The 11,939-nt window shown below is 35.6% G+C and overlaps 1 protein-coding gene across 2 annotated transcripts; it reads right to left on the bottom strand.

Annotated features, from left to right (window-relative positions):
- Window positions 1–4,314: 4,314 nt before the first annotated feature.
- LOC105050540 (ubiquitin-conjugating enzyme E2 28) lies at window positions 4,315–10,803 on the bottom strand. Of its 2 annotated transcripts, XM_010930607.3 has the most exons (4): window positions 10,665–10,757; window positions 10,085–10,140; window positions 7,021–7,244; window positions 4,315–4,743 (listed from the first exon to the last, which is right to left on the bottom strand). In XM_010930607.3, exons 3-4 carry the CDS (start codon window positions 7,234–7,236, stop codon window positions 4,513–4,515), a joined length of 447 nt encoding a protein of 148 aa, XP_010928909.1. In that variant the 5' UTR covers window positions 7,237–7,244; window positions 10,085–10,140; window positions 10,665–10,757; the 3' UTR covers window positions 4,315–4,512. The 2 variants fall into 2 exon arrangements, with proteins under 2 accessions (XP_010928909.1, XP_010928908.1); XM_010930606.4 differs by lacking the exon at window positions 10,085–10,140 and having other exon boundaries at window positions 10,665–10,803.
- Between the last annotated feature and the right edge of the window lie 1,136 nt (window positions 10,804–11,939).

The following is an 11,939-nucleotide window of genomic DNA, read 5'->3' as shown; positions in this document are numbered from 1 at the left end:
TAAAAAAGAGTAACAATAACAGCTTGTTATGCAAACAAATCCACACAAGAGAAACGACAAGCTTGTAAAAACTGGGAGTAAAAACAGTGGGCATGTCTGGCACTGCTTAAAAAACAATACTTGTTTTTTTTTTTTTTTTTTTCAAAAACATTAAGAGGTTGCTTCTTTGGGATGATTGAAACTTAATTATGCATGAACACGAAAAATAATGGGTGCATCTCAATAAAGAACAAATACGTTGGAGGTTTATTTGAATGAATTATGCAAAGTCAAATTTAAATCACCGATCATGCATCCAACCAAAACCAAAACAATAAAATAATGGTCTCGTCGTGTCTTTTATCTACACACAAAGTTTTAAGCCTGCAACGTTGTGATTCAACCTTACACAATTCAACCCTATCAACACCAAATAAACTTTGACAATGTGCTAGCAAACACCAAACAACTGAAAAAAGTGCTTTCTAAAGCACTTTCTCATCTTGTCCAACAAAAAAAAGTCACCTTCTCAGATTTAAAACGAAAACTATGTTTTTAAAGAAAAACAGCAATGCCAAACATAGCAGATGGATCCTATCTAAATCCTCCTTCCTAGCTGCTCTTTTTACACCATCTATTTTAGAGATCTCAAGGAAAAATTTAGAAGAGATTACCTCAATTGCAGCTTATCCACCGGTGGTATCTTCTTGCAGCTATGAGATAGCTCTTAGAGAGCAGTATGTGCAATCTTTATAATCTTTAGCTCCAACTCATGATAGGAAACTAAGGGATCCGGTGTTGAAGACATACAAAATAGCAGAAGCTCTTCAGATAGCTAACCAACAGCAGCAGCACAGAAAGAGGAGGAGAAAACTTTATAACGTTCTCAAGCCAGAAAGCTCCCACACAAGATTGCAAGACCAGGTGATCGAAACATTCTCATTCTCACTCTGAGAACAAGATAGAAACGACTAAAAACCAGAAGAGAATACTTTTATTTCTTTCTTCCTTGACGAGGGAGCAGAAGCTTGAGCACAAAAACCTGGGAACGAAAGAGGCCAGAAAGAGAACATAGAAGGAATAAATCAAACCATAAGATATAGAGGGATATAAAGTTTTGATCTCCGAAGGCGTCGATATCGTGGAAGGGAAGTGGACTCCTAGTCAAATCTCCTACTCCGGCCAGCTGTTAATAAGTCTCCGCATCTTTTTTTTTAGGAAGGTGGCAATCGGCAAACCGGCCTCTTGGGGGTTAAAAAGGTGAAACAGCTAATCGACTGGGGATCCAAATCCTATTAGTTGCCTTCTTGGGGGCGAGTAACCTTGACGCACTATTAATCATAGCGCTTATCCAAACTTTGGCCATGTCTCCTATAGAAACCTAATTTTATTGCTTTTCAAATTCTTCCTTACCATTTATGGGATAGGCAAATCAAAACCGTCGGATTAAGCAATGCAGCCATTGGATGGATGCTGTTACCGATCCTCATGAGTAGCCCACTTTCCGCCGATGTCTTGTGGCATGATTATTTTTTCCACTTTTTTTTTTTCTTTCTTTTTTTGATTCTCCATATATTAACATGTCTACCCTAGCAAGGTTACCTAAGAATACCGAATGAATTGATCAGTTTGACAAGGGTGACCCAAATCTAATTCAAAGTTTAACAAATCAATCTTGATCGCAAAACTAGCTCCAAATTAATTTCCAGCCAAGTGAAAAAAAAATGATTAGACTTGATCAAACTTGGCTCAATAACTCTCGAACATATTAATATTATGTATAATATACAATAATTGATCATTGGATCAAAGCTATATTTAGCATCTTTATTTTTTTCAATCTTTAAATCAATTAAATATTAAAAATAGGTTTGAACCGGGCTTGAATTAAACTTAAAATCCATCTTTAACTCAAGCTTAAAGCTTGACTTGATCTCAACCCAATTTAGAATTACTGATCTTATCAATCAAGCCCAACATAGTCATCAACAAATCAAGCTTGATCTTAGAGACTTTGATCAAATTAATTTCAAATCAAGCTTGATCAGATCCAAGCTCAATCGTCTTGATCGCAATCTTGGTGGTACCAATCTGTTATGCTCATGCGACTAGATGTAGCAGCAAGTCAATGGCGCACTGCTAGCAGGGCAGGTCCCAATGCAACTTCCAACATTTTACATACATACCCTTAAGCCTGATAGGAAATCCAGTTCCCCCTTGATCAGAAGGCGTTGAGTTCGTTAGATCAAATTCTCTATTAGCCCTCCCACCAACTCCAAGCACCGTCTCCTCCTTCATGACAGAGATAAGTTATGGATTGACTAGTAATGGGATCTTCTTTGGAGCTATTTCTCTTACGGGTCAATAGATGCAGTGTAATCACAATTTAAGGTTATGCTTTGCTTATCTTTCTCTTCCTTTGAGAATTTTTTTCCTTTTTTTTTCTCCATTTTTGAGTGCTTGTGATTGGTGGGATTGATAGATAGACACATTATGATCCTTGGATAGGTAGTCTGCGAAGTGCTCATCGGAAGACTGGTTAATCAAGGTTGATACATGAGGAGACAAAGGTTGCCGTTATAAAAAAAGTCTCTAGTTTCCACACGCACACAGGCGTTGGCAACTGTCATGCATTCGATTTCAAGTTGGCTGAGGACCTTTTACGATAAATGCATTTTTTACTGTAACCTAGTAATGTAATATAACCATACATTGTTCAAGCAGCATCGGTTAGTAAAACCTAAGCACGGCAAAAGGCACGTCACCCAGTAGGCCGATGATGTGTAAGAGAAAAATCTAAAATTTATCATGCATTATGGCAAAACTCTGAGGTCTGACCCCACAACATCCAAATCACCTCATAAGATAACACAGGCATATTTATATCACCTCATGAGACAACGCAATCTCCATCAAAGTAAGGTAATACCCAGTGGAATCTCAAATTGCTTACCATTTGCTGTGGTCATGTAACAGGGAAGTGCAACCAGTGGCAACCTTCTTCGAGATCTTCTAACTCTCTACTTGATTGCTAGAATAGAAAGTTGTATGAAGATATGATCATCGAAAGGTTCATAAGTGTAACCAGATTAGCCAGTTTTATGGCTCCATCTCCATGAGCTTTACTTTCATCATCCAAAGAGAATGTTAATGCTCCAGGATTTGAGATATGAGCTGACAAGATGAGTGGTAGCGACAATTACAAGCAATGAGAGTTTTCTACATGAATTATTAGACATTGGCAGAAGCATGGCGAGCACAGAGAGCACAGTGCTGAAATACAACACAAAGCTTCAGAAGCCTAGGAGGGATTGGTTCCATTCCATTCAAGTGAGTAACTTGGGCTTGTTTCTTTATCATCCACTAGTAATTTAATTCCCTTTGATTGGCTAACTGACCATTTTAAGAGAGGGAGAAAAGAGCACTGTACAACCCAAGATACCAGTCCTTTATAATCTTTGGTAAATTATAGCACGACATCACGACAGCACTAATATGTTCAGTAAACCAACTTTGCGCACTTTCAGATGAATGAATGGCAGAATGAATTCCGATTCAACAATTCTATAGGCTGCAGTTAATGATAAACAATGTTAGATATTCAACCTAAAGAATATTTCACTGACTCCCACATGCTATGAATCTTGATAGCTTTCATCAGTCACAAACCCTTGTTCACGTATTTTATAACTATCTTGCTGACGTTTTTTATAACTATCACTGCAAGGCACTGTTTCTCTTCATTTTTTCTCTCATTCTCATATGATCCTCTTAATGTTTTCTTCCCTTAAAGCTTTCCTCACATTCGGCACCCAATATAATTGCCAATCATTGGTATCTTTCCATAACTTTTACCCCACCCTTCGTTTCTTTTTTTTCTTTTCCATGTTTGTTCACTTCCCACATCCTTTAATATTTGTATTACCTTCTTTTTTCTTATATCGAGAGGGCAGAGTTAAAAAGATTGCAGTTATTTACATTGATGTCTCTGTAACAATCTTTGATTCTTAACAATGTCCTCATTGAAGCTACAATAAATACAAAACAAACCCCTTGGAATTCCCATCCTCTAAGCAGTAGATAAAGAGATTTCAACTAAACCTTATAACTCAATCTACTTCAAACAAACAGAAATTTCATCGTAATCCAATAACTTACAAGCACAGATAATCAATCAAACAAACGCAATCTACAAAATCAGAGCAAATAAAATGAAAGAAGTACCAAGAAGACTAAAGAGTTGGAGTCATGAAAATAGCTAGTTCAAAGGTGTGATATAAAGCTTTGAAGCAAAGAGATACCTGCACCACATGTCAGGTGTACTAAGAAAGTATATAACAGAACCAACACAAAATTCATATATGTCACAGTGATCCAATTCCACAGTGATATACAGAAACAAGCATGCCATGCCAAACTTCTTTTCATCTGGCAAAGCCATCTCAGACATCATAAGATAAAAAACTAGATTGTCTTGGTTCTCACAACATGATGTTCTTTTACCTCGCAATTTTCTTTCCAGACTGGAGGATGTCAGCCCATGGCATACTTCTGGGTCCATGCTCTGGCCGTCTCCTCATAGCGGGACCTCTGTGTCTTGTAGATGTGGGCAATCTCAGGGACAAGAGGGTCATCGGGATTGGGGTCTGTGAGGAGAGAGCAGATAGATAAGAGAACCTTTGATATGGTCAGGGCAGGGCTCCACTGCTCCTTCAGGATGTCAAGGCAGATGCTGCCATTGGAGTTGATGTTCGGGTGATAAACCTTCACAGTCCGATACAGAAAGTCAATATCTTAATATCAAGAATGCAGAATATTTAATTCAGAGAGATGCAAACAGGTAGCAGATAACATGTACTAATATAATGTATACAGACATGCTAGCACATATCATCCATACCCTGGAAGTGGGTAGAATTTAACAAAGATTACCATCTGGTAGCTGAAGTCCAGTTTATTCCTCAATCAAATGGACAATAGTTTAACTAAGAAATTTTTATAAACTCCCTCATCATCAAGAACAAAATCCATTTTTTATGAACTTAGAAAACTGTGATTCATCACAAGCAAAACACACACAAACATGACTTCGAGTATGCCACTTATTGCTGTAATCTTGTTACATTAGTCATTTGAGGTTGTTTCAAAGTTAACCAAGACCAAAGTGTTATTCCAACTCCCAGCATCAAGTCTTTGACATGCAATAATTCTAGTTAGCAGACAACAGAAAAGATATTAATTTCATGCAATACAGAGCCCCAGGTAAACTTTCTGAGGTCAGCATCTTAGCATCATCAATTTCTCAATTTAATAATGATACAGTGAATTAATCATCAAGATAACTATAGGTCATCTACAATCCTGGTGATGTTGAGAAGCAAGCACCTTATAAATGTTTATGGTGACCACTAAAGAGCTTTAGGGTCTCGGATTTTAAGTACTGTTAAGTATCCCTTTTTGAAAGTGAAAACTTGGACCTAACAATAATCAACAAAAGAGAAGTTATTCCGAAAGTCAGAAGTGGCAAGACATGCATCATCGTTATTTGTTCTATCAAAATACACCACAACAAGTGAATGCTGTTGAGAAATAAGTAATCAAAGGAGAATATGATAACACCTGATGCAGGCTATCAGCCATCACAGCCATCCAATAAGTGGTGATTCTCTCATCAGGATACCGGACTGAACAATTTCTCTTAACATTTAGTTGTAGAAGGTAACAAGGAAAACTAGAATCTCATATAATTGTATAATGACCATCAAATTCAAAGTTTTAATATTTGTTTACCATGATGTCCTACTAAATTTGCTGAAACCTATAAAGTAAGATTTATATATCATAACTCTTTCATGGATGGTAAATTGAGTAGCAATCAGCCAGCAAATAAGCATGTATGTGTGCATGCATGTGCGTGTTTTTAAACAAAACTACACAACACTGCTAGCAATGTTTTAAAGGACTCTAGGCAGCAAAAGGGCAGCTAGGTGGCCACCTCGTACCTAGGCACCAAGCATACTCTGAGGAAGCATCCCAAAATTAATAAACTAGAAAAATAATAATTACAAAGAGAATCTAAAGAAACATAACCAAACTGAAATATATCACGTTGAATAAGACATGTTATAAGATATTGGGAAGTATCAACCTGACAACATTTGATACTAATTCATGTATTGGGTTTATCCTCATTCAACGCAAGAACATATTGATATGCTTCAGCTGTTAAAATATAAAGGTAAGAACCAAGACAGGCCTGCCTAGGAAGCCAATGCAGGCATCTCTTAAAACATTGACAGATAACATATTGATATGCTTCAGCTCTGTATTTTATGCACCAAGGTGTTAGTCTTCTACAAAACAAACAGCTATGGAACCTGTATATGAAATACAAGCACCATAGATTCTAAACCAACAAAATCAAACATTAAAGCATCATTAATTTACATCTGCAATTAAACAAAACAATTGACTTAAAGTAGTACTCTGTCTAAAGGCTGTCAAAGAAGACAGCAAAATTGCTTCTAAAATGATATTAATCTTCTCCAAGCTATTAGTAGTTAAAAGCACGCTAGAAGTCAAATCATTTGGCAGCAAGATGCAGTCATATGTTTACAACGTAATTACCAACTTCTACTTGCAAACACTACCCTTTAACAAACTCCCTGGCAGATAAATTAATACTTGTAAATTTTACTCAAGAAATTTCCAGCCATCTGCACCATCGTACAAAGTTCCAATCACTTATATGCAAAGTTAGGCATCTAAGTCATTGCTATCAAATTATCAAAGATAATCAATTTCATAGCAAGAAACAATCTCAATCCAAAAGTCGGAAATATTTAACCATCTTATTAGTTTGTTATTGCAGTACCTTGTAGATTTTATTTTAAAAATAAAAATCATAGACAACAATTTGCACAATCATAACCTTCCAAAATCATCTTATGAGTCACATGCATACCAACAGAATATAGCAACAGTAAATAAAAATCTGGTAACAGAAAAGGCAAAAACATAAAGGCACCAGAACCCTTGTACCTTGGTCTGGAAGTTGACCTTGGGAGGCTTGAAAGGATAGTCCGGAGGGAAATGAATTTTAATGAAGAAGACCCCTCCTGAATAAGGGCTGTCAGCAGGACCCATTATCGTTGCCTGCCAATGGAATAGATCCTCCCCAACAGGTCCAGCACTGCACGATGTTGGAGGATCTTTTTGCAAATCCAGAAGTTCCTTTTGAATTCGTTTGCTAGCCATAATACCTCCTGATTCAAAAAGAAAGCAGAAGGAAAACATCTTTAAACTATTATCCTAAAGAAGATACCAGAAAATATGCAATGGATAACCTTGATCCCAAAATTTCAAGAACACTGCAAAAAGAAGCAATATATGATAAAATTAGATGGCAAACCATTATAGATAAAACAATCAATTTGGCAGATGATATGCCACACGCTATTGCAAGTACACAGGAAAGGAGATAGGATCGAAAGTTTAAATGGTTGTTTGCTGTAATTCTACATGGTTATTTTCTGTAATTTAAATATTCAACTCATTCACCTTCTTAATCAATAGAAGGAAGTTGTTGAGATACTAGAAGCTTTGAAGTTTGATCTTTCAACCATACATGATCAGTGTTCTTGGAAATTTTTGGTTCAGTCGAGATCATCTACCTTATGGCCCTTCAGTTTGGCCCATTTATCTCATTTCTTAAGTGAAGACATCAGCTAGCTATGTGACCTGCCAGCTTTGGCAAACATTATGGAGGGGATTGTGATGGGTTAGTAACCCCAAGATCAAGGATGATGTGGGTGGAGGCAACAAGATCACCATGTTTGGTTGCCCCACCTAGTGATCCTAAATGATAGTATTTCATACCATCTCCACTCCTAAAAGCACAACCCAACCTAGTGACCTTAAATCCATCCTTCGAGACAGGTTTCCAGGATCACCCCAAGCTGTGATCTTGAGCCAAAATTTAGGGATAAAAATGCCCCTCAATACAAAGAAAAAAATTGATATATCAATATACCATTAATATATTATATCAATATTATATATACTATATTCTATTGATATTACATATATAGTATTCATTATATATAACATATTATTATCATATTATCATTCAATTATACTTTCATAATTATAATAGAAATATATTATTATAATTTATATTTATATTGATATTATAAAATTATGCAATATATTACTTCTATTTCCCTATTTTCCTTATCAAAATATATATATTAATACTAAATAATATAATATAAGCATAAATGAAAATATTAATTCTATAATAATAATTAACATATTGTCATAGGATTAATAATTTTGATGCCAAAATTATAATGGATCTGTCCAAACAATTCTACATATAAATGGCATGGACCGGCTAGCCATTCATTTTTGTTTTTCTATGATTTATTTGACAGTTTTGTTTACCGGCTGCAAAAAATATCGAATATATCAAGGTAGTTTTGGTATTATATGATCAATGATCTTAGATTCTCATGACTCACCAAACAGGTTACTCATGAATAACCGAGGATCTTTAATTACTAGAACATAGTCTACCAAACATAGTGATCTTAGATCATTGAGGATCAACTCACCACCGAATGAGGATCACTAGTGATCTAAGATCACTATAGTGATCCCATTAGAGTCACCAAATGCCACCTATAGTTGGTTCCCTCTTACTCACTGCATGCAAATACATGCATGGATAACACACATGTACAAGCACAACATATCGGAAAAACATGAGCATGCACACATTGCATAAAGAATAGGAAAAGAAATAGTACTTTGCAGAAAATAGTTACGTCATGCTTTGTGAACAAGATTACCAAACTTTAAAAGCTCACTAATTTGTTCACTTATAGAAAATCATAAATTACCATACAAAGACTTTTTTCACTAATAAGATATACGGATACATATGTGTGTAAAGCATATCAGAGGGCTTAACATTCGCAAGGTATGACCAGCAACATTAACCTCAACAGTCAGTGTATGGTAAGATATCCACATCAATGATCCACAATGTCCATCATGATATACAACATGAAAAAAATGCCCAAAACCAAAATTTCAAATGTTTCCTGGACATGTTACCTATGCAAGAAGCAGTGATCACTTAATCATAACTTAGTAGTTGATCTTCGATTAAGAACAAATATCAGTTTGAATGGTTTAAACAACATTAACAATAGTGACGCATACTAAATAATACATTTACGACAACAATTAGCTGCTAAAATTCCAAATCAATCTAAGAACAATCTAAATAATTGCGGAACTAATGTTTGCTCAAAATTCAGAATTTAAGCATACTACATATTAACCGATCATGTCCATTGTATATGATGCCTACCATTTGTATGAGGCATGTCATTTAATCTAGAGTTGATGTTTAAGTATAGTTATTTTATCACACTTTTTCAAGTCTTCCTAGTCCCCTATTCCGGTCTTCCTTGGCCTCACCTTCCTCTTCCAACTATGTGGTCCAAATTCGAGACATCAAATAATCAGGACTATCACTGGCCTTTGCGGCGCATGACATAAAAATCTTCATCGTCATTATTGCATTCACCATTTCTGCTAAATATTTCATTCATGATTTTAACCATATACAATTAGAAGCATCACATGTAACTCAATGTTCTAACTACCATCGCTCTATGCACATGTTCCCTTTTTTCACTTTTGGATTATCCACATGGAGCATCTGGTCTCCCTTAGATCACGAAAATTTGCCCTTGTGTCATTAATGGGGGTGAGACCACCATCAAACTTCAAAAAATAACATTCTCCACATCAGCCCCTTTCTTTCTAAACCTTCTCAGTCATCTCCAACTCTTTCCATGTAAATATATTGAAACCATTTCAGGATGTACAGACCATTAGATTTGGAACGAACATTCATTAATTTTCCACTACACTTGCATTACACATAATCATCACGACTTAAAAAGAAAAAAATCAGAACTCAAATTCAAGCAACTCTGAAAGCATCACAAAGTTATACTATAAAAATAAAAATAAAAAAATTCAGAAAGGACAAAGCTGAGCATCTAAAATCTAGAAATGTAGTATCAACTTAAAGGGCTTTTCTTCGAGAATGCATTCTAAATTTCACTGGAATATATAGGAGACCTGGAAAAAGAAACAAAAGGGGCAAATGTTAACGATCCAAATAAAATATTAGAAACAAATGGAAATCCAACATATCTAATGAAAGGCTAAAGGATTTCCAATATACCATTAAACAGGAGCTAGATCAACTAAAATCAAAGGAAAAGGAAGAAGAAGAAAGGTGCACAAAAAAGAAGGATCAATAAATCATCAAGTATTTCAAACGACATCAACCTTAAAGAAACTAGAGTCCTGAATTCTATCCCAAAAATAAGAGTCAAAAATAGAAGAATATAATAACCAAACCCTAGATTCCCGATATCAACAGCAGTATCCGATTAAGATCCGAATGAAAACCACATCGTTTCCATCACATAAAACCCGATCGCAATCTAATCCAACTATAAGCTCGTCTTTTGATCTAGAATAGGAAATCATTAAAAAACATAAAAAGGAAAAACATACAAAGCGGGTGCGTGAAAGCAACCGATCCGAAACTACAAGAACTGAGCCTAATCAATGATGAAAAGGAGAGATCTGCTTACAAATGGGAAGATTTCGATCGATATGAATGACAGGCTGGAGGAAGCGATCTCTCTCTCTCTCTCTCTCTCTCTCTCTCTCTAGACGGAGACAGAGAGAGAGCGCAGGCTGTATGATTGCGAAGAAGGGACGAAAAAAAGAAATGCGAGACTATTTATATGAGGAATTCGTGGATCCGGTCACCACCGAGGGAAAGCACACGGATTTCCGCGCTGCTGCTTATCTGCGTTCCGTGGGCGATGAACGCGTCAAGACGGTTGCCGACATTCAGATTCGCGCACAGAATGAGCCCGTGCACTGCGATCTGTGCCTAAGAAGAGTCTGAGCAGATGAGGATTGTGACAGAGAAATACATGGGATGCAGACAGCCTTTGAATAACATATCACTGGGTGAAGCTGTGCATTTCAAAAGAAAAATGTGTATTGTAACACAGAAATATCAGAAAACAATTGATATGTTCTTCTATTGCTCCTGTCACCGATAATATGGATGGTGGTAGCTAGAAATAATATTTTAAGAGAGTTTCGTATTAGCTATCATCGTTATCAGGATGGATTTTTGCTTATTAATGGTATGTTTGTGTGCGTGAAAGAGATGGAGAGGCAGATTTCTATCTTACGATATTTTTTTTTCTTTCAAAAAGCTTTATGATAACCAAGTCCAACATTTTTATTTATCATTCTAGCATTTTGATGAATCATAAATGGGTATTATATATGGATATGTATTCATCCAATATCACTTTTTTTAGACTATCATATCCGCTTATATAAACAAGATGGCAGTGTAAGTTTAATACAAATGATAGATGCTAAAATTATACAAAAACTTCTTCATCAAAAAAAAAAAAAAAAACTTTATTATATGACCCATACTTATAGGTTCATCGATAATTATTTATTTTATAAAATATATTATCATTTTTCTCAACAAATTTGTAATCAATTAAAAATTTTGAAGGCCTACGAGCGTATATACAAAAAAAAATATTGTATGATAAATTATATAACTAGCCATTGCCATGACATTGTTACTTCCACCATACCTCCAAGGATTGCTTTCTCCAACTCTTAACAAATTACAAATATTTTTATTTTACAACATGTATTTATGTTTGCTCATACGTATCCACATAAAAATGATTAGAATTTCCATCCATGATTAGAATCCCTCTTGGTGTGCTTAGAAGCCTTCCCACGCAAGAGGACCTTTAATTTCCAGACGGGCGTTAGGACAATTTACCAAAAAAAAAAAAAAAAGACGGGCACTAGTACGA

This window comes from Elaeis guineensis, chromosome 8 (genome assembly GCF_000442705.2).
Source record: "Elaeis guineensis isolate ETL-2024a chromosome 8, EG11, whole genome shotgun sequence".
Classification (NCBI taxonomy): domain Eukaryota; kingdom Viridiplantae; phylum Streptophyta; class Magnoliopsida; order Arecales; family Arecaceae; genus Elaeis; species Elaeis guineensis.
The sequence above is the reverse complement of the archived record's forward strand: the minus strand, read 5'-3'. Positions and strand labels throughout refer to the sequence as shown.